Here is a 24,439-nt window from a genome sequence, read left to right as displayed (position 1 = left end):
AAGAGCAATTACTCCAGAATTTCAGGTAGAGCATGCCTGATGAGGCATAACAATTACAATACAGATTATTCTCTTTAATAAGCAGGTCACCACAGATTTTTCCTCAAAAAGGTTAAAACAAGCTTTATTTTAACATACAAATCAGATTGAGTACAAGGCAAAACATACCCTTATAGTGATAGGCAGAGTGGGTCTCCACACACCATGTGTAGCCACTTGCGCTACAGTAATCCTGAGATACGGACAAAAGCCCTAAAAATATTTTTAATCACTCTTGCTCTAGTCACTGCCATTTGGGAATTAAAAGCATTATACAGTTCTGAGTCAAGAAAACAAATTACCTACAAGCAAAATACCCAAGATACTTGTCTAATTCCCTGCTGTCATCCGGGTACACCAGCAAGAGCACTTGAAGAAACAAACCAAGAGACGGAAATATGCAAGGTTACTTCATTAACACTGGAAAGCACATAGAAGAATGCTAAGATATTTTTGCTACCTTCAACTACTACTGTCTTCATGAACTGTGTAGTCTATAGGTCAAGCTTACATATCACATGAACTTACCATAGAGCTCTCTAGACTGTGTTAAGTTAGTAAAAAAACCCCAATGTTCTTTGCTTCCTTTCACTATGAAGTTATATGTAATATAGAAATATTTTTTAAAGCTTATAAAAGCAGTAGAACAGACATTTAAAGTCATTTTCCTAATATTAAAGGCTACTTGAACACTCTCGTTTTGCTACAAGACGGTTTTTCATTGAATAACATTACAAAAAGGAAGTCTCTTTTTAAAAAAGGTAAGGAAAAGTTATAGACAGGTTTGGAGTTTTTCTTTTAGTTTTGCAACATATAAAAATAAGTTATACTATATAGTATGGCTTTCATTATTTATCTACTCATTTAGTAGAAGAGTGTCATCATGGATTTAAACACTAGATGTTGTAACTAATTAACCTGCCATGTTCTTCAGACTTCCTTTGAGTTTTGAATTTGTGAAAAGAAACAAGCAAGTATTAGAGGGAAAATTAAGAAGCCTCCAGAACAACTTAAATAGCACGAAGCACCTGTAGAAGTCGTCTTTCAGAAAAAAATTTAACTCACTTAAACATTTTAATTTAATTTTTAAAGAAATTTAAAATTTAAGATTAAATTAAATCTTCTTGGCAAAATAAAGGCCATGCCAAATATCCCACACACTTCAACAGTCAGGACTTCACACTGAGCTTCATTTCAGAAATGTTTACACACCAGTATGATTATAATAATACACACTATTATGCTACTGAAGTAATGATCTCTCTTTAATGGCTGTTAATCATACAAGATAATAGATTTGTTAGGCAGCTATCTCAAGAAGGCCACAATAATGCTAACCAAGAAGACTCAAAATCGCAACAAAACTGCTCAGTATTAAGTGTTGCTCACTATGAATGGAAGGGGAGGTTGGGCACAAAAGGTGCTTGAGTCAAAGACTGAAAGACCTCATTTACACATTGCCGCATTATTAATGGCTACATTATCAATATACTTACATTTTGAAGACTAAAGTTGCATTCAAATCAGACAAGCTATGACAACATTCAAATACATGTAAATAAAAAGAATTCTAATTCACAGCCAAAGTAATAACAAAAAATCTCATTGTGTAGTTGATGTAGCATTTGTTAGAATAACAAACTTATGAATTCAACAAGAAAGATTGTGGCACGAAATCTGGGAATATTTTCAAGCTCTAGTTTTACTCAGGACTGAAGAGTTGCCAGTTGAACGAACTTAACTGACTACTGTACTTTCCAACTCTTTGTAAACAAGACTCCGTGTTGTGCAAAAGAGGAGCTTTCGCTCCCCTTTTTCTTCAAGGAAAGTATCTGAAAGGCAAGCTGTAGTGATTGTTTCTGACAGCAGCAGAATAAAGAAGCAGATAGAAAAGTAGGTATATATAAAAAAGTTCTTACAGTAAAAGCATCTGTCCTGGTTTAATTTTGTTTATGAAAAGGCACTTTACGTATTGCTAAAACTCCAATAATGTACTTGTCCTTTCAGTTTTTCTGTTAGACGGCTGCGTCTCAAGGTGGTTAGCATGAGGATGCAAATGTTCTTTATACAGTGCCTATCTGCTACAAATTTTATAATTACATATAGTATCTTACACCAGTTATTTAGAAGAACAGATTCATGTTCAAAATAATAGCAGGTCTTCAAACAATACTTCAATGATCCTAGATGATCTGCCATAGACAACACATCACCTGTAGTGAGTTCATGCTAATAAAATTAGCAAAGTAAATTTTTCAGAAGTGAGTCCTCAGTCTTTTGTTTTCCTCTCGCAGTCTCTCAATTTCAGCTACTAAGCTTTCATTTACAGAGTATCTTTCAAGTAAAGCGTGCATTTCATTCTACAGAAAAGAAAAAAAGTCCCAATCAGTAGTAATAAAGTTAGTAACTCCAGTTTTACCCTACTGGCTTTCATATTTCTTTTGAAAATGAAATAATGCAGATAATTCTGTTTTTAAAAACTTCTGATAAGAAAAGTAAGATTTTCCTTTTTATGCTGACATACAGCATTTTGATCATTAACACATTAGTGAATATTTTATCAAAGGATATTTTGCAGTTCTTCAGGATGAGAATCTCCTAATGCAGGTTCCATTAAATGCTCAGTACTGAGACAAGGTCTTTTTAACACAGATCAAAAGAACAAAGATTCATAAAAAGGTGAAGCTAAAGAATACAGAACAGCTCAGTATGCATACAGTACATACAAGTGAAGCTTTCTATTTGAATTCCATCTTTCTTCTCCTTACCCAGACTTTGGCCCTTTCCAAAGGACATCTCCATTTGTTTAAAACTCCTGAAATATGGAATTTATACCTACTCAATCCCCAGGTTCCCTTTATTAATCAATCAAACAAAAAACAATTTAACGGATTCCCATTCATACTGTCCCCCTCCATATCAAATCCTCCCTTTCTTGGTCTTAATAAATAAAATACATTTTCAGTTTTGAGAAAAGATTGATATTACCAAATTTGGTATTACCAAAATTGAAAAGTGAATACATTTCCCATCATGGTCTTTGTACGTACCAACTGCATATGGAATTGCTTGATCATCTCCAATTGCAAATTCACAATATCTCGATGGCATGCTTCTCTGAGGGAAGAATTGCAAAAGGACAATGCTTAGACTTATTTAGGAACCAGTCTCTCTCCAACCCTCAGCACCCAAAACTTCACAATTCCTCACCTTCACTCCCAACGAGAGTCTAGAAACCCTTAGACCATGGAACATAATCCTCTATGACATATTTTTGGAATGCTTTTGTTGTGACATCGATTTTTTAAGTACCATTTTTTGAGCATACACAAAGATGTAGAACCTTTTAAGTTTAGAAACATAAACATATATATGGTGATATCAAGATTCTTTTTTCACTTGCAAACTATAAACTCCTTTTATTTTACCATTCAAAGCTGATTTTCAATCCCTTGATCACAAGCACCACAGAGAAAGATATTTATCTGTACTTGGAGATACACCTTTTCAGGACATGACTTTCAGCACCTTTTTGTAAAAGGGCCCAAAACATCAACTGTGATAAGTGATAACATTACCCTCAAGCCCATAGACTAATCCAGGTTAATCTGTGGACATGAATTCATTAATTCATGGACAACCATTCCACACTACAAAAGCCATGCTTGAAAATAGTCTCTGAACAGGAGACTAATACAACAGTTCCAGATGCTGAGGAAGAACAAGGAGGACAGCTCACAAGTTCCTCCTGAAGAGTGCAGCACAGTGCAGTTATCTAGGACTGAGTACTGTGCTATAGGTACCACTGGCCTGACACAGCAAGGTGTTTCTTAAGTGGATGCACACAGACCTTACTTCATTTTCCTTTCTTCAAACATACAGCAAACCCAAAGGGAATCTTCACTTTCTCTTTCCATAGATTATTGCGCTACAGAACTCCTACTGAAGGCAATCTTCTTTGAGTGTATCAAGTATAGATGCCAGCTAGCATCTTATAAATCCAAAGATAGAGGTTATCTCCCAAAGACTGGGAGATAAAGAAACAAACATCTTTTTGGAACCAAATTAATCATATTATTCCTAGTCCTTTCCTAAAGGCCCAGGGCTTTTCCCCCCATTACTTGAGGAGGAATGAATTTCAGGCGAGGAAGAAAAAAAATCCTTTCTTTAGATTCCAGAGACTGAAAGGTAGTTACATCAATGAGAAGCTTGCAATAGTTCCCTTCCCTCTTACTGACTCCAGTACTAACAATCCTTTATGATCAGTTTAAATGTATCTGCAACTTACTACTGGGAAAGGGGCCAGCACACCTTTCCAGTCACTCCAGAAAGTATAGGTCAGAGGAAAAACACAGTATTTAAGGCTCCAGATCTCAGGTACTGGAAGTAAAAGACTGGCAAGCATAACTTCTAACTCTGGGATGCCTGAACACAGACTTTCAAGAAAACACATCTGCAATACATAGACTGCATTTTAAGTCACATCAGTTACAGGTTTTCATCAGATGCATGTTTATTGCCAAAAAATCCCAGGTGAGTTTTACCATATTATATTTATGTAAAGACATTAAATAACATCTGATGTATTTTTTCTGTTGGCAGATACAGAACAGCCATAGTACACAGACCTATTAAGATAGTTTTGCATTGCTTTTTGTCATCAAGACAGCAGCATTTCCCCTGCCCAGCAATTCTTCTCCTCTCCATCATCGCCATTCAACCTATTTCATCTTAAACATGGGTTGAGAAGTGATCCCCTAGATACGATTCTCTTAACTTCTTCACCTTCTTCAAACTCCACTCTAAATAGAACTGTGCTAATTTGAATTCTTTCAGAACACTTGGAATGTTGGTTGGATCCACAAAGTAATCTGACACCAACCATCACTTACAGCACAGACATTATTTCAATGCAAAGCTTCACCAGCAGAAATAAACACACACTGTTTTACCCTTACACATGCCAAGCTAACAACAATCAAAGCCAACACAAGTCAACTGGCTACATCAAACTCTCCTCAGCATTGAAATTTCTCCAGCTGGGATAGGGAGATGAGCAACAAGGGAAAGAAAACAGCGCAAGGCTTCAGGAAAAGAGTAAGAACCTCGCCATGCAGACTACATTTACCACCTGAGAAATATTCACTCATTCTGGAAACGTCAGCAAAGTCATACACCAACAGCCCTCGGAGGCATCAGTCTAATTAGTCATCAGAGCTATTAAAATCTAAGTTTCATACTTAGACTTTAAAACATAGGGCTATAAATGGTGTAATTTTCTAATCCAAAGAGAAATTTGTTAAGAGCAAATGCTGAAACATCCCATTAAGAAAACATGTCACTGAAAACAACAACACTGCATGAATACAAGTACCTGAAGTCATCCATTGTTTCTTGTATCATATTCTGAATGAAGTTTATTTGAATTGATGTCAGAGGTGCATTTGGTCTGCTACTCCCAATGGTTTCTGCTATTTTTTCTGACAACGAACTTGCAACTCCAGCACTGACAGGTGATGTTATCTTTGAACCTTTACAATTGAAAATAAAATATTGAGAACCCTCAAGACAAATAAAACCCCCTCATATTCTGCATTACCCTGATACTTTAAAAAAAATTTATTTCATTAATTTTACCTCAAATATTGCTTGGTAAAAGAAACCTAAACATATTTAGAATGAGTCTTTTCAGAGGCAACCAGAGACATTCTAGGAGGGCTGGCTCGATTTAAAGAATCGAGATCAGATGTTCTTTTTTTAATGCTAAGTCCATTTTACGAGATTTCAAATCAGCTTACAATCAACCACACCTAGAATTGGGCCAAAATTATCAACTTACTTGTTGAGGTAGTACCATTTACTGGTAGATCATATGCAGGATGGGCCTGAATATTCTTCATTAGTTTGTCATTTGCATCAGGAGTGCATGATGGTGAAGAACTTAAAGTTATAGGTTCTGTGCTTGATAAGCTTGATTTTGAAACCTGACAACAAAAATATTTTTTTCTTTTAAAGATGAAATCTACTTGTTACAATTGTCTAATTGCATTTGAAGACTAAGTTTTCCAAAATGCACTTTCAAACATTTTTGCTTTTAGGAATCTACTCAGAAATACGTGCTTTTCATTTCCTAGCAAGATATCTGAAAAACTGATTGCTAAAACATTCCAAATTGCCTCAAGTGGGCACATGGAAGCAAGTGCAAAAGGCGGGGGCCTCTTAATTTTCACATCAAAACTGCTGTGACTAAGTTATATCATTCCTAGCAAACTCAGACTTCTCAAGAGCAATACAAAAGTAGCAAAGCTCTGTGCAGAGGCATATTAAAGATATCTCAAGAAAAAGAGGGAGATTGAGAACAGGGAAAGAAGAGGGTGGAATTGATCTAACAAACAACAATCAATCATACTGGTGCAACCACCTAGTGATCCTTCTTGATTTTCTAGAAAAAAATCAAAATACTCCTCAGGCTACCTGTTTTGTTTCACGGAAACTTATGTAACTTGATCTTATTTAAGACAAACATACATTTATCTTCCATTGCTGAAGGCCAATTCACCTAAATCACCTAATAAAAAAGGTTTTATGGATAAGTGTTAATAGTGTGTGAACAGAATTACAAAATAAAATTAGATGAGGCATTATTCAGGATTTTTTTCTTCAAGTAGTAACATTCTGTCAAGATTCTAAGAAGACCACTCATAACAAGAATACCTGCTTTAAGACTTCTTTAGATTCTTGTTTTCCAAGACTTATTTTCTTAGTGTCAGTCTCTGGATGTTCTTCTTCTTTAATTGGAGATCCCCCAAGTGCATGTAATGGGCTAGACTGTATCCCTTGTGCACTACTGCCCACTGGGTTTCTTTTTACTGGAAAGGCAGTGGTCGGCTGTGGGAGAAAATCCAAACCCACAAGGTAGGACTGGAAATCCAGGCCTAAAATGAAATGGGAAAGATGAAACACACAGGTCAATAAACACCCACACCAAATCTATCCCACAATTAAAATGCCTGCACACTCATACAAAACTGATTAACAAAAGAAATTGCCAAAAAATGCACCCCGCAAAAACTAAATCCTTAAATCCAACTTATGCTGCTACCATCCTTATAACAGTAAGAAAAAAAAGCAGGAAAAGCCTTTGTATATCACTATAAATTGTATAAAGGAAAAATACCAATCACTTTAGAACCATACTCTTGACTTCCTGCTACTGCCTCAACATGTCAAACAATTTCCAGAAAAGTTGTTTCAGTGTCTGCTTTCGTCATTTGCTTGTTTTCAATGGTATGAGAAAATCAGCATGTGAGAACTAGCACAGACCTCCAAAGGCCTATCACTATCATATGCTTACCACTTCCTTTTCCTTGAGGATCTTCAGTCACTTTATTTGCAATAATATCTACAAAATAGCAGAACACAGAAGACAAATGAAGTGTTTATTTGTATCACTGCATCAAGTCCATAATCAAAGACGAATTTAAATATCAAGTAGGTACAGCAGTCAATAAGACCTAAATGACATTTTGTCACACTACATGCACACAAACGATGCTTTACAAATTTCAGTATTAGTAACTTACCATCTCTGACTGGAGAAAACACATCTCCTAAACTACTTCGACCCAAATCATCAAAGTTATTTAATTCAGCACTTTTCCCATGATCTGTTTCTTTAGATGGAATGACATCCAAGCTGGAACTATGGGGAAAACCTTCAAAAAACAGTAACATTCAGTTAGTAATTGACCTTTTCCAAAAATAACATACATTATGGCTGAACAATCTCACACCAAGCATGACACCTGGCAAGTCCAATAAGCACTTGAGAACTGTCTGCGGATACCACTTATAGGGGCAATTTTAACTTCTTCATGTGGGCTGTCAACAAAGGTGACTACAACTTAAAGCTAAAGAGGAGGGTTGTAAAACTGGAGAACCCACCCATGTTCAGAGAAATCTATTATGATGGATGCAGCAATTTTATGCTGGATCAGGTGAAGTGAAAACTAGTGACTGCACCTTCTGCTAATAAGGTAACCACTTCCAGATGATAAAAATTAAAATTTGTTCTGCAAGAAGAGGAATTTGCTGTACTGGGGCCATTAAGCATTCCAAGAGAAAATATGTGAAACATCTTCTTTAAAGCTTTCCTAGTGCTAGTATATGCTCTGCTTATTTCTAATATTAGAAAATCAATTTATATATTCTAATAATAGAAGATTGAATTTGAGTTAAAATTGCAGACAAAAAAACCCCAACCAAACTTCTTCCTAGACCTTTCCCCACTTTACCCTCAAGCCCCATCCCTGACCCAATCCAGGGGGGAAAAAAAAGTTGGCTTTTGTATGCATGGTACTAAGGACAGTTGTCTGAAGAATGGAAGCATATCGTAAGTCAAAAAAATGCTCAGTAATTATTCAAACTACAGTTTTTAGAGAGGTTAATTAAACTGCTCAGACAACCACCAAAAAAACTTTCATAATTTCATAAAATGTTCATAAAACCTCTAAGTACTTCTCTATGTGGGATTACTTGCTCAAGTGATCCAAATATGACTGTGTGGGTTGTAGGAACCCAGAGTACAGAGAATATTTCTCTGCCTGTTTTGAAGGGTTCTACCCCCCTAGACAGCACTGGTTTTGACCTTTGTCCTTGGAAAAAATTGCCTATCCTCTGGGAAGAATTAGAACCTACACTGGTGTGAACTAGGTGATAGAATAAATATTATGTAAGATTGTCACAGGGTGAAAAATTTAGATGATTTGGGTTTGTTAATATAGTAAATAGATAAAAGCAAAAAACTTCAAAATGGAGGATTGTTGTTGTTCTCCAGACCTCCTTCTTCTACTACTCCATATTCTGCAGTAGAAGTAGTTTGGGATGACTGGATAAAGAATTCCGCAGTTCCTGTCTACGTGACTAGATGATTTATTATACATTGGTGGAAAAGTAAAAATAATGTACGCTTTTAGTGACCATTGGTTAATTTACCTTTAAAAGACTGTGTAATCTTGATAATTGGGCATTCTCCTGCATTCTCTGCTCTGTGCTATGTCTGGGTCACATTAAGTGGCTCTATTTCTCTGATAAGGCTTAATAAACAACTATCTGAAAGCAGAGAAGGCTGATAGCCCCATTCGTCTCTCGGGCTCCTGGCAAAGACTCTAAAATTCTCCCCAAGCAGGGGAGGCATAATTACCGCACGGTCAGTGTCAGTGGGTGACCGCAATTGATCATGTCCAAGTATTTACCTTAAGTGGAACCTGAGTCATGTTTAAGATTTCACATTTAAATGTATTAATATATTAAATATAATATATAAAAATGTATTAATGTATTACATTTCCCTACTTCTTCAGATGTGTCAGTTGTGACACCAACACAGGATTGCACTTGCTAGTTAAGTAAATACTTGGTATACTGAGTCAAATTAGAAGTGCAATATCAACCTGTGTCAAAATTTAGAGGATCTACGTGGAGAAAGTGTAATGTAAAGTTGGGTCAAAATGTCTTGTGCACTTTTACCCATTCCCAGTAATCTAAATGTAGTTAAGTACCTAAACCAGACAACAGTTGTTAAATAGGAGTTTATGGGAAGCCCGCTCAAAGTACATCCAAGTTTCTCACCACATTCTGACTTCATTTATACTTTTGTACCTTAAAACTACCTGTGGTAGAAAGCTTCCATTTTGTTTAAATAAACTATCAGATTACTTTGCTGAATGTCCCTTATTTCTCCAAAGTTAAGTCCCATAAACAGGTTCTAGAAGAAATTCCAGAGAACAAATGCCATTTGTGGTATCTCATCCATTCCCATTCTTAACCTTAAAGACCGTATCTTCTGGAGTATTCAGAGGTGTTTACTTTTAAAGTGAACACTCAGATTAGAAAACTGTTTTACTTGGTAAGCCTTTATTTTCTTAAAACATTTATGTATTATGCATGGTCCTCTTTAAGGGGTAACAGACATTATACCTTCAAATAAAGATAATAAATCATATGTTTTAACCAAAATAAAAATTTCACCATTCAGTAATGTTGATTAGCAGCATTTCTTGCATACACAGGAAACATTCTACTTCACATCATACTTTACTGCATACCCAAGGGAGGTCATTAATACACATGCCTACGTACTGCAGTGGCTTATTGCCTAATTACTGTTACTAAATGTATTTCTCCTTATTTTAAAAGGGAGGGGAAAAGTACTGTTGCATTAAAATGGATTGAGGATTTTTTTCAAGAATCAAACTAGCAGTGTCACTGAGTTGATATTTTCAGAACTCTTGAATAAATAAAATTTTAAGAGTACATTTCACACAGTGGCAGAGTTTCGGAATGCTCAGAATTTTTACGAAGAACTTGTTAATTTCAGAGGCATAGATAGCAAGTACAGTTATACAACTAATCAGCCTTGCAACTATATTTAACATCTTTCCTACCATGTGATACTGGAATCATGCCTCTCACAAAAATACAGTTCAGTTGTCACTTGGGTTTTTGGACTAGGTTGGGTTTTTTTTTCTCTGTGTTTTGCTTGCTTGTGGGTTTTTTTTTTTTTTGGATGAGGTCTGTTACTCCTATTTGTTAACAGAATTACAAACCTTTAGCTCTGCATTCCAAGTAGAAATTGTATCAGTAACTACATTATGTACATAATCTACAAGAAGCCAGAATGCAAGAGATAGTCCCACAGTGCCACCACAATTATAAGACTTCACCTGTCTTAAGCTTATAGTAGGACCCAATTTACCTCCTACAGTCTCACAGCATGTGTTATGCAGTCGGGAAGGAAAAGAAGATGCAGATGTGCATGCATATGCACACAATACTTCCTAACAAATGCCCTTCCCTCAGTGAAATTTTTATACTGTAATGGTCAAAACACGAAACATTGCTTCCATCTTCACCATTATGCCAAATACTGTAAGAGTAGGAATACAAAATTACCTGTTTTCTCCTGAAAAATCTCTCCTCCCTTATTCTCATTAGTCAATGTAAGATGAGAGGAAACTGCTGCTGATGCTTGAGGGGCAATGTTTTTGATGCCAGTATTTTGAATTCCTCCAAGATTACTACCAGCTTTGACTTCTACTCTTTTGGACACAGGTTTATTTGAAGAACCTGTAAGGTTAGACTGAAGAAAAAATAGAACCAATTAAGATAATTTATTATGCCTTCAGCCAGAAGTAAAAATGTATCCCAATATACTTTCCTTTTTAAAAACAGCAAAAAAATTCAGTTCAAGTTGTAAAGGTTGCCTAGGCGATATGCCTTTATAAATATAAAAAAAAAGGTATCTTAACGTAACTTCAAAGAGCATGGGAAACATTCATATTATCATACAGATACCGTGAGGACCTTCACAAAGATAGCAACAGAATTTAACAGTGGAGTGACCTTGCATGAGTCAATTTTGATCCCAGGTTTAGACAATAGGAGAAATAAGGGATTACATTACTAGGGACTCCAAATTTTACAGGCACAGTTAACCACTAGCAGTAAGTGTACTAAAGGAGAAGGAAAGTCTCAGAGTGGTAAAGAATCCATTTCAAAGGTTCTCTCAGTGTCCATTAAATGAAAGCACAGGGTTTCTGGATACAGTAGAGCCTAATTAAGCCTTGAAAAAACCTCTTAAGTCTTCTCTATTATTTAGTTAACTTCTCCACTGTTTATATGTGCCAGCAAAAAGTCCATACAGAGGACACACAAAATATCTCAAGGTGAGCAGCCCTGTGTCTTCTCCTTAAGCGGAAGGGCCATTACAGACCTTTCTGCTACTGCCTACAAATGAACCTGAGGTGCTACAAACTGATCTGCAAAGGCAGCATATCCACACCAGAAAACCTAGATGACTAAGTTCCACTTATTTCTACACTAAGGCTAGGAGTGGGGGGAATTCCAAATTAACAATGCCTAAAGAGGCAGTTAAGACTAAGCAGTTTATAATTTCTGTGCTGGTATGATCTGATTTTGTTGGCATCTGTAATGCTTAGACAGTGAATGCTAACCTTTTTTTAGAACTTAAACTCATGCTTTGCTTTCATTAATTTGCATATTGAACAATAAAAAGGAAAGCTTTTTTTACCTTGGAAAAAGTGCTACTGAACTGAAGACGTATGCATTTCACACAGCCTTTGTGAGCAATAACTGTTTTCACTGGTGATGTCAGTTGTCTTAAGTCATACTGCCAGATCTTTCCCCGGGAACATCCTATAGCCAAAGTAGTACCATCAGGCATGAAGTCTACTGTGGTCAGAGGAAAATCAGCTACAATTGTTGTCAGTAACCTTCAAATATGAAAAAGGACAAGGATGGGTCTTTTAGAATTCAGAAGCTGGCCTTTTCTACACAGAATATCTAAAAGAAATATATATATATATATATATATATATATATATATATATATATCTCAAAGCTTTCATAATTCAGCTACAGGTCAGTAGTTCAACTTCCAATGCCAAGTAAATTCAGTGAACTATCTTAAGACACAGTGGATTAGGTTTATACTAAGCATTCATGCTCAACAAGAAAAAAACTACATGTGCCCCAAAAGACTTCATGGGGACAGGATCACATTACCTTCTTAATAGCAAACACCAACATTATTTACTGCTATCATCACTTGCAGCAGCAATCATACTACATACATCCTCTCATCCTCTAGCTTTCCAAGCCTATCAACTCTACCCTTCCCACAGCTCTGGGAAGAACTTCAGGTCTTAGTTTGCATCCTTCTACTACACCTTTCCAAAATGCAAACAGACTCCTGCTTTTACTCAGCTAGAGTAAAGCACTACTCATGCTAAAACCAATGTCCCACGAAACCACTTGCCATCCTACCCTCTTACTACACAGTCCCCTCACCAATGTCCCATATTTCCTGCTTTTTCAGCCAATATTCTCCCCTATCTCAGCAGCTCTGTGCACCACAGTTACATCTTTTATCCTAACTAGAAAAGCAGGCTGTACTGTCCCTCACAGAGGTTAACTGCTCTGTATCAACAAGAAAAGCCCACACACAAGCACTGGGGAACATCACTCATAATCTGGGCTTCAATTAGTTCCCACACGCCTTGGAGTTTTTTAATTGTTTGTTAACTTAAAAAGCAAAACAGATTATGGGGCAAGCTCTCCAGTAGCAATATGCCAACCACTTCAACCATTCTGAATGGGGGCTGAATGAATTATTTCATGTCATAATTCGGCACGTTTTTTCAGTTTATAAAACCCAAATAACGAATCTTCTAAAATCAAAAGGTCTTTCATATACTCACTTTTTACTTAAAGTGTCATAGAGAATAATTCTTTTATCCAAACCCACAGTTACAAGCAGCAGCTTATTGACTGGAGAAAAGCAGATTTCTGAGGCTGGTGCTTTATGAGTATTTTCAAAATTATGATATGGGTTCTGGCTATTTACATCCCAGAGAGTTACATTTCCACTGTCAGAAACAGTGCCCAGCAAGGATTTCTTAAAGGATGAATATTTCAAGTGTCGAATAGGCTGTAAAACAGACATAAAAATGAATTTTAATACCAATATTAAACACGATATTACATTATTTTCTAAAGACACAAACAGATGAGGAATACGAAGTTAAAGTAGTCTACAAAGGCTTCCAACTCTGAAACACAAATAGTAAAACCGGAAAAACTAATTTTCCATTACAATACCATTTTTGGTATCAGAGGGGCAGACTTTTTTTACTATTATGGGGTACCATATGTGCTGATCAGCAAAATTAAGGACAAGAAAAGGAAACTTCTCTAAAAATTTCTCAATTTTTCAGCAATTATCAGCCTTCACACAAAAAAAAAGAATCACACTTCATCTCAAATTAAAGGAGTGAAAAGGTACATTATTTCACCAACTAGTCTTCTGCCAAGAATGTTCAGCTTAATTCCCCTTCACTGATTTGAGGTACTTGGATATAAGCCAATTTGATAAGACACAGATTCCAGAGTTAAGCAAGTATGTAGGTCCTGCAGAACAGACTTCACCCTGGGGACTAAAACCACAGTAGAGAATAACATGCGTGGTTTATCACACGCAGCCTCGCTGTCACAGAACCAGGTAATCCAGGAATTTTACTTGCCTTTCAGAAAATATACTTCATTTCCACCACATTGCTTCAGAGGATGTTTCAGAAGCTCACTGCTCTAATTCTAAATTACAGTACTCAATTTCCTGATTAATTTTACTTATGATCCATCTGCATCTATTCACTCCTGTCACCATAATGCCCTTACACTTAAAACTGTTTCCAAACTCCCCAGTGCTGCTTTCCCCTGTTTGAATGAACAGCAACCTCACCTTCCTTCAGGCTTTATTTTCCTATATAAAAAATAAGTGAGAAAGTCCCCCAGGACTGGTTTTCCAGTACCATCAGTCTCTTTGCAACTCTCCCAGTAAGAATCTGTCTTGAATATGGACAACTAAAATCTTTTATGATCCTCAAAATATTTTGCTACTGTCTTTGCAACAGCAGTAACGCTTCATCCATTTTATACTGTAAATACCCGCCCTGAAATATCCTAGATTGCATTTTCTTTTTTGAGTCTGTTTCACTCATCATCATTTTATATTAAGAAATCCAACGCCTTCTTTCCCTCAGGAATTTTGAAATCCTACTCTAAAAAGAAGAGCCTCAGTTATCCCCCCACTTTCTACTCTGTCACAGTTATTCCCGTGTCTATAATTTCAATCATTTTTGGATACTGATACAACCCTCTCTTATGGGCAAATGCCTTCCCACTGGGTTTCATCATAGCTCTACTTAAGAGTCACACAATCGCTTCCCTGGGCAGCCTGCTCCAATGCCTCACTACCCTTTCAGAGAAGAATTTTGTCCTAAAATCCAATCTAAACTGGTGCAACTTGAGACCATTTTCTCTTCTCCTATTACTTGTCACCTGTGAGAAGAGACTAACCCCCACCTTGCTAGTACCTATTTTTCAGGCGGTTGTAGAGAGCAATAAGGTCCCCCCTGTGCCTCCTTTTCTCCAGGCTGAACAACCCCAGCTCCCTCAGCTGCTCCTCAAAAGACCTGTGCTCCAGACCCTTCCCCAGTTTTGCTGACCTTACTTCTACTATCATAAGCACTACTGAAACTATTAAACAAGATAGATAATGAAAGAAAATATTTGTTTGATTTATCAATGTAAAGAGTTTCCTACCCATCCTCTCCAGTATTTTCTCACAAAGCACTGAATCAAGTACTTTACTCAAGTCCAGTCCAATGAGTGCTCTTATATTTTATTTGCCTGAAACTGCTCTCAAAAAGCTATTGTTTTATTCTGGCATAGACCACACCACAATACATTGTACTGGCCTTTATCCTATTTCTGTCTTTAACTTCATTTTAATGGAGATACGTGTTGCTTCATATTCTTCCAGCATCATTTCCAGCACTTGTACTGCATGTCTTGCTGGACACCAAATTGCTTCAACCTGCTTTAAAGAGGTGGCACTTTCAACTGCATATTCAAATAGGAACGAGTATGACTCCTCATCATTAATATGGTCCTCTACTGGACACAGTGGAGACATTTTTATCATAATTTTTCTGTTTATTTACATTGAAAAAATACTGAGAGATTCAGGAGTAACAGCTTCAATTACAAACAGGATCTACACGTGAAACATTCCTGACTCTCCCATTTCTCTCAATTCTTCACCTCCAAATACCTTCCCCTTTACTGCTCTGGCATCTGTTCATGTTTAATTTTCTCACTCCTGTCCTTCTGCCCACCAAGATTACTCTCTTCTAGCTCTTATCAAACCTCCCTTCCTATCCTACCAAGTTGGCCATTTCCTTTTCTCCTTTATCCTTTTAATCTCACAGGTCTCGGCAAGTTCTCCATTTTCTTTCATATGCCTACATTCCCCATATTACCACTGCTCCCCACTTCAGCAACATTTCAGTATATGGAGTGGCCAGAATCCATCACACTCCTTTACAAATCAGCCAGCTGTTCAAACAGCTGAACTAAATCCTGTTGCTAGGAGAATTGCATCAGGCAGTGAAGACTTGAACAAACATTACGTTTTGAAACAAACCTTAATTTATCCTCCCAACAGCAGGCAGATAAGAATCTGGTAGTCTAAATGAATGCCAATAGCAAAGACAAATTACGGGATCTGCAAACAACTCTGTGCAAGAACTCAATTCTAATAAAACACAAAGGTGTTTCTAAATTAAAATCAATTAACAGAATATAGGCCAATGCTCCTACAAAAAGAATTTTGTTTAAAGACACAGAAAGCACGGCAGCCTTGGGCTATTCTGCTACTTGTAGAATCTACACAACATGAGAAATTAACTGGCAAGGTAACTACATTCCACCATGCTGAATCAAACACAGACAAGCTAAAATTTACAAGGTTAGTTAGACTTCACATTCCTCAATTCTAAAAAAAGTTACTATGGAGTGGTGACCCTTCCTAAGTCAGACAACTAGTGCCAGGATCAAACAGTATAATACACTGTTTATCTATTCAAGTTTACTCTTAAGGAAACCTGGCCCCTAAGCTATAAATCAAGTAAAGGCTTTTTAAATTTAACAGAATTACACGAGTCTTCAGATATTTGCTCCACTGCAGAACCAATCCTTTGATTCCCCAATTAAAACCCAAAACAACAATAAAGCCATTTCTGCACATAAAAGTAAAGACCATTTTTAGGATCGAAGGCAAGCTGGTAAACTGGGACATCCAACTAGCCAACTCATTACAAAATCACAGCTCAATTCCATTTTAAATTAAAGCTATAATCAAATAACTGCTCTCCCTAAGAAAATGTTATAGACCTTTCAGAATGTGAACAGGAGCTCTTTGTTTGCAATTACTTTAACACATCGAATAGCTTTATCCATCCTAAAGGTCACTCAGCTTTGCAGCAGACCTCTTGATTTCATCTGACAAAGTAGTTATTCATGGCATCTCTCCTACTCCTAATCACTTTTTGCGGAAAGAACTGAATATATCAAACAGGTTCATGCAAATCATCCTCACAAGAATTTCTTCATTTTCCAATTAACTTGCAGCATAGTCCTCGCTCTGGATATTCACCTCAGCTGCATAATCCAGCCATGGCCTCCCTGTAGCTCCTGCCTCACATCCACATTCTTCGTAAGACCGTAACAATCAAATCAGAAAAATGACCTGACTGTATAGATGGATTTTTAAGACCAAACCAAGTATGAAGTACAATTTTGCTTCAACACAAGTATGGGATTGGCAATGGATCAAAGACACTGCAGCACCTAAGAGCAGAGATAGTTTAAATTTAACAGAGATTTTTCATCAGAAAGTATACCATAATTCCCAAGATGCTATGAGATTGAAAGAGATTTTTCACCAAGTTATACTGTTCGTGCTAGACAGGAGAAAAATTTAATTTGACACTATCTGCAATCTAAGACTGAAAAAGCTGTTGCAGTAACACAAAAGGAATAAGTCACAACTTCAATATTCCTCGCAACATTAAAGGTCAGGTTTAGGACCAAAGCAACAGTTCTGCATCCCCTAGGCAGCTCCTACCTCTGTAAAAATGATTCAGTAAAAAACAAAAGCATGTCTAGAACTCAAACACATGGCTATCCCTAAGACAAGACAATTCTCACTAAGAGCACACAGTGGAATTCCCAATGGGACAACACAGCTCATTTACTACTGCAAATGCTCATATCAAGGGAATTCCCCTTGTCATACCCACTAATTCTTTTAATATCTTTTGAGTCTGCAGAAAGGAATTGCAGTGGCAAACCCTACCAAGGTCCTGAAGTAGTACATATGCTTTGTATTTGTCTTGTGCACAATCTTCCTTCAAACTAGTTCTCCCAAATATTAACTAAACAGCTAAGTAGGTAAGATAAAACCTCATTACTTTTCTCCTTGAGCAGCTGTGCAATTTTAATCTCCATATTAAATAAACTTATTTCCAAATACAGGCCTGTATTCACCCCTACCATACAGATAGGTTTGAATAAGTTAGAACCCAGGCTACATGATCTTTGCCCTTTGCAACAATATCATCGAGTCATGAGTTGAAATCCTGCTTTGGTTTGTAAAACCAACTGTGCTTTAATCAGTTCTAAGATGTCTAAAAGTTTGTTCTTGAGGAACCAGTGTCTACAAGTAAAATTTGCTCTAACCTGTATAGAAATTAAGGCACTTGAAAAGTTTGTATTTCGATGCTACCTATTATTTAAGGCTATAATGCACACAGTGGCCTGCTTTTTCCTTTCCCTAAGGGCACTCTTAAAAATTAAAATGAAACAGAGTAACAAAACTTAAAAGCTCTTGATATGTACTCTCAATTTCTAAAGACTGTGAATTAAGCTTAATACCTGAAAGGAACTTAACACAGCCTACCTGTCTGCTGCCATAACCAAAAGGAATACTTGACAAATTGGTGGTAACACTGTGCAGGATGATTTCACCACTCAAAGATCCAGAAACAATGTAGCCATCATTCCAATTATATGCAACACACGTGACTTCATCTTTATGATCCTGCGGGAAAGGGAGGTTAAAGAGAGAGAGTTAGACATTCTTCCTAATTTATGCTTTTGCAAAAAAATTTCAGCTTGATTTTTTATGACCATCTGTAACATTTTAAAAGATTTAAGAGTTGTTATGAAATATCACAGAAAGCAGCAGCAAAACATACCAAAGATCAATCATAACCACTCTCTGATTGTTTGCATTAGGTGGTTTTAATAAATTAGTAAAGATCATCATGTAGTTATACACAATATTTTAACAGGACAACCACAGAGATATTTACCACAGGTGTTATGAACATTATTTTTAAAGTAAAGTCTCCCAGAAACCAGTGATATTTGAATACATTTTCTGTTTATCTGATGTGCTACTGCCAACTTCCCCTTCTGACGCCTTTAGCATTAACACACGTATCTACCAACTAGCTTTTCAGTAGTCATTTGCAGTGATGATATTCTGTATAATGAACATATTATTGGTTCCCTATATTCCTATATAGGGGAAGAAAATCGAGTACTTCTAACCCAAAAGGTAGGAATAGATATTTAAAGTAATGTATTGGCTACCTAGCAGTTTTGTTTCAAACTGTAAGTCCAAGGAAAAAATGTATAAATCAAAGCTGAAGTTTCATAGCCTCTTAAAACAGTGGTGCTAAATAAGGGCAAACCACTGCTTAAGGCATCTGGGAAAGATACTAAGCCATCCTAAGTTTTGTGCATCATAAAAAGGTTTTAGAGAATTCATACTGGATCAGTTAGAAGAAAACCATCTCCCAGTTTTGCACAACATTAGTTCTGCTACAGTACTCTACAAATACAGAAGTGTTTTCTCACTTGACATACTAGAAACAGCAATTACCTGGAATGCAACTCCTGGAAAAAAATCCCCATCAGACAATATCAATAAAAATTTGCAAAATAAGAAGTCTATTCTGAAAATTTAAGCACATAGAAGTATAGAATTGTACTCTGAAAACACCAAGTTACCTATGTTTGTTAAATTTGCTACTTACAGCTCATAAAGAACACAAACTTCAACAAGACCCAGATGTGTGCTAGCTCCTATCTGTGACCTTGATACTACAGACACCAGACTTAGAAAAAGTGTATTTTTTACAGTTGGCAGCAAAACCTGGGAGTGGAAAGCTGCAGTTCTTCCTCAGCCAAACTTACCTTTAGGCTGCGGTAAATCTTTCTGGACTTCAAATCCCAGATATTAACTGTGTTATCAAGGCCTCCACTGACAACATGTGAAGAACTAGAATTCAAGCTCACACATGTCTGTTTTGCCTAATGGAGAAAGAAGAAAAACGTATGTTAAAGATAATTAAGGGATTTATTCAAATCTACTTAAAAGCATATTGATGTGTGTTTTCATTTTCACCAGCACGAATAGTCCCACTGACAGACCCTTTCATACTCTACAGCCATTTCCCATCAAAAGGCACTTAAAATCCAGTCCAGTTTGGACATACATTTAATATACTTTAAAATGTAAGCATATTAATTAATAAACCCTCAAATGCTCGCACTTCCCCATTCCCATTTAAAATTTTTTGGCACTTTTTCCTCCAATATGCATTTTCCCTTTAAATTATAGCTCCATCAAGTGCAATCATAGTCTTTTATTCAGATACTGAGGTTTTTTTAAAAAAAGTCCTAAGTTAAGGAAAAAAAATTCTTTAGAAGAAAATCAAGAAGTTGCCTAAGTTACATACTTCACATTCCCTAAACATTACAGGGAATATTATAGCAGCAAACCTCATAATTTGGTTAAGTGATTCTTTTTAAAATAATCACTGAAGTACCAGCTTTTGAAAAAAAAAATGTCAATCTTAGTGATAGGCCTACATTGAGGACAAATTATTATTCAGTTCCATCAAGTTGAAAATCCACTTTTAAGTTCTCAAGATTTAACTGAAGAAAAAACAAGTCCATCTAATTATTGACATGGTAAAATTGCAAGGAATTGCATCAGTTATAGATCAAATTCAGTGAAATCTTCAGGACAAACGCTCCACCTTTGAAGAGTTTTCAGCACCCTAAAAGCAAGGTTTGAACAACTTTTCAGAAAATTTCCAGTCCAAATTAGCATTACAACAGATATCCAAGGAGAATAATTACAATGGTTTAGAACACTAACAAGCTATTTAAGTGACCATGTGAAGAGACTCATCTAAAACTAAGCCCAGCTTTTTGAAGTGCCCCACTTCCATTTAACAGAGGAACAAAAAAAAAAAAAAAAGCCTTGAACACAACACACATTCTCATGTTTCTTGCAATTCCAGAAGCTGGCATATGTACGCTCCAAGAACAACCTCTACATAGACTCCAGTGTTTCCCAGGTGCAATTCATAGGCATGCACAATACTGCCAGTTCAAGCTGGAAAATGAGTTCAAACTTGAGCTCTAGTCTATCTCCTATATGTTAGATCACATCTGAACCACCAACTGCCTCAAGTGATCATATCTGAATAACTGCATCTGTATCTTCTTACTGACAGAACTGTTTTAAAAGCACGATTGCCCCCACTCTTTATATGTGTTCAACAATACACAAGGAAATGTTTTTACATATGTGTCAATTCTAACAACACTAGAATTAAACTGATGCCAATATGCAGAACAGATGTGAGACACACAGGATACAAAGTGAAGTGGGGAAAAATAAGGGAAAAGCATTACTCATACTTACTCCTTCAGCTATTTCGAAGAGTGGAACAGGTTTGCTTTTACAGCTTGAAACAACTATTTTATCACCAGCAGCAGAAGCAGTGGCCAGGTATCTATCTTTGTCACAAGTTAAGGAGCATAATTGTAGGATACTGGTGATTAATAAAAGCAACAGGAAGTTTCCCTTATTGAACAGAAGACAGATTGGCTAAACAGTCTAAAGGACTGTACCTTGAAGGGACCTAGAAACAGAAACATAAGGCTATTTTCCAAGCTTTCATTAAGAAGCTCTTGAATTAACTGCAGCCCTTACTTGCCAATGCAGGAGAGCAGTTTCTTTGAGAGAAAAGACAAGAAATATCTGCCAGGTATTATTTAAGAGCTCTTTACCACTAAGGCAGCTTATCCAGTCCACAATTCTGTTTCCCCACACCCCCAAGTAAGAGCCCCATTTGTCACTAGTTCAAAGGAATGTCTGTTGCTCTTAGTAGCCTATGGATTTAAAGAATGGTCCTGGTCATGACAAATGTTAAGACTACTTCACCATACAGTTCCTAGAGTACAATGAGCAGTTGCTAATTTCTCCCACTCTGTACTGAGAAAAGAAAAACAAAAGGTCAAAAAGGACCTTTTATGAAAGCAAGTACCCCAAAGTAATAGGAACATTTATAGAACTACAGAGCAGGGAGACTGCACCTGCACTGCCACCAAACAAATTGATTAATCATTTAGTCTCCAGGCCAATGCCCATTATGATTTTGTACTTGCTCATTTAAGAATAATACAGGTTAATTGCCTGGATTTAACACAAGAGAACCATTAGGTAGTGCTTGCTATTGCTTTCATCATTTTAAGGCACTTTTTCAGACTTTTACAAAACTATGCAGAACCTAAACTAATGCTTTATCCCTAACAAGTTGACAAGTCTATAAAGGAAGGTCCTTCATTGTTTCAGTTTTGGGAGATGAAGAGGAGACTTGGTAGCAGAAAGCATTTAAGACAGACTGTCTACAGATAAAGTTTACCAAACACATACAAGTGTGTATGCATACATATGAAAACATATCTGTGCTTCATATTCTCTGAAAGCTCCATAGCTAAAACATGCATTTGTGTGCCAATTGGTGTCACTTTTTTCTCATACATTGACTTAGAGGACAGATATTCAGAACTTGCAGTTGCTATGTGCCAGCATCCTGTCCTCCTTCTACATCAAGACAAGGCACCACCACCTTCTTCTGTAACAGCCATACAAGCTGTTCATCTGACAGCCCTCTGAGATTTTTCACACGTTCATCCAACACTTGGCCCCTCATATCCTTATCCTAGAACTGGCTTTCAAGTCAGAGGTGAAAGACCTAAATGGGTCAGATCTATTTTGATGATAAACCACCACCATCCTATGGATGTTTTCCTACACAGCCAACGCCTTTGTGCTTCCTCTCCAAATGCTACAAGCAATGGAAAGAAAACCACTGCCTACAGGGTTAGAGGTAAGCGTACACTATCAAAGACTATCAGAATCAACGAGAAGCTGCCCCAGGAAAAAAAAAATCTTTGATTACAATTTTCCTCACTACACTATGTACAGAATTTTACTACACTAGCAATTGCTTTGTTCAAGTTTGTCAGTTAATTAAGCACTGTCTTAAAAGCAAGTATCATAATCAACTACTGAAGAAACAAATGAGTAAGCTTTACAGTTGGCAGGCAATTCAGGCATATTATAGCCATTAGAAAAGCGTGGGCTCCTAAGAGAAAAGAAACTTCTTCAGAATTATTTACCATCATGAACTGATTCTGTAAATCCCTTCAACACGGGGAACCACAAAATACATACCAATTTTTTTATATGAGACTTCAAAACGCATCAGGTCTGTGTTTTACAAACACTTTAGTAAAAAAAGGAAAGAAAAAAACCACTGGAATTTTGCAGAACACCCACAAAAATATGGCTGAAACTGTAAAGGATACTATTGCTGGCCCAGCATAGTGAACTGACTGGATGTGAGGGCATATGTGGGTTGAACTGCTCCACCACAGTTAGAGTTGAGGAATCCCATATTTTAATGTCATCTCCTGATGAGGCAAAACGTATGCTTTCTTGCATGGCTGCACCTGTTTTGGCAGAAATAAATAAGTGAAAACACATAAAATAAAAATATAAAACAGGTAACCTAACGATTCAAAGTAACAATTTTAAATGGTACCGTTGAAGTTCTCTTGATGACTGCGACATTTATTTGGAGAGTTAAACAGTTAGTACCGTTCAGCTGCATACACGAGTGAAAGCAGCAGACACTCCAAGCTTTTGCTACTTGAATTCTTGCAGGAAGTGTGTGATTTCTTTTTCACAAAGCCATCCTCTCTATGGCATCAAGAGACTAAAATGAAGCTTTTATCTCCACAGTTCACAGGTGCCTACCACGAAGCTCCGAGTATTTGAAGGACCCATTTCTCACCAGTAGATGGGGATATACAAACCAGAATCAAACTGTTGCAGGGGAAGGCTGGGAGTATGGACCTAAAGGACTCATTCAGCGTTCATCTCTCACCACTCCAAAGGAGACATCCGAGAATCCTTTAAACTAAACCTTTGGCAGTAGAATATGAGCGACGAGTCACCTTTCATCGCAGCTTACAAAACATTACAAAACAAAAAAAGGCCAGGAACAATGTACTGCTACTTGTTTTGACTGACACCGTTTTAAGACTTAAAGCCAGGCTAACCAGTGCCTGGTTTGAAACGCTGACTATCAACTTTGTACCCCGGTAATTTTAAACAGCCAACAAACGAGAACTCTAAACGTGAGCCTTCCTTTCAGCTGAAAACATAACCACCCCTTAGCCAAAGTTTGCGGGACGTTTCCACACAGCTTTAGGCCGTACATTCTAACTGCCGGGAGCATTAACGCTCAAAAGACTACTCAAGAAATTCAGGGTCCACACACGCCTTCGTTCGGCATCACCCCGCGGAGCCACTCCCCGCCGCTCCTCCCGCCTCACACGGAGCTTGTCTCCCGCTCCCCCCTCCAGCCCCGGAGGCCGCGGGAGGAGCCGCTCGGTGCGCCTCGCCCCGCGGCATCAGCATCGCCACCACCCGGCCCCGCTCCCGCGCTCTCCCCGCGGCGCTGCGCACCTGGCCGGGCGGGCACCGGGCCGAGCCCCCGCTCCTCGCCCCGCCGGCCCGGCCCAGCGCCGCCTGAGGGACCGG

General features: G+C 37.3%; 1 protein-coding gene across 1 annotated transcript; it reads right to left on the bottom strand.

Moving 5' to 3' along the window:
* Positions 1–96: 96 nt before the first annotated feature.
* NEDD1 (NEDD1 gamma-tubulin ring complex targeting factor) lies at positions 97–24,433 on the bottom strand. Its single transcript, XM_042026171.1, has 15 exons — positions 24,365–24,433; positions 23,200–23,343; positions 21,248–21,342; positions 19,726–19,842; positions 18,422–18,562; positions 13,320–13,549; positions 12,131–12,332; positions 10,993–11,179; positions 7,623–7,754; positions 7,394–7,441; positions 6,754–6,974; positions 5,879–6,023; positions 5,414–5,570; positions 3,090–3,156; positions 97–2,399 (listed from the first exon to the last, which is right to left on the bottom strand). Exons 2-15 carry the CDS (start codon positions 23,333–23,335, stop codon positions 2,295–2,297), a joined length of 1,983 nt encoding a protein of 660 aa, XP_041882105.1. The 5' UTR covers positions 23,336–23,343; positions 24,365–24,433; the 3' UTR covers positions 97–2,294.
* Between the last annotated feature and the right edge of the window lie 6 nt (positions 24,434–24,439).

This window comes from Corvus kubaryi, unplaced genomic scaffold (assembly GCF_017639235.1).
Source record: "Corvus kubaryi isolate FWS band 111438036 unplaced genomic scaffold, C.kubaryi_AGA036_p1.0 129, whole genome shotgun sequence".
Lineage (NCBI taxonomy): Eukaryota > Metazoa > Chordata > Aves > Passeriformes > Corvidae > Corvus > Corvus kubaryi.
The sequence above is the reverse complement of the archived record's forward strand: the minus strand, read 5'-3'. Positions and strand labels throughout refer to the sequence as shown.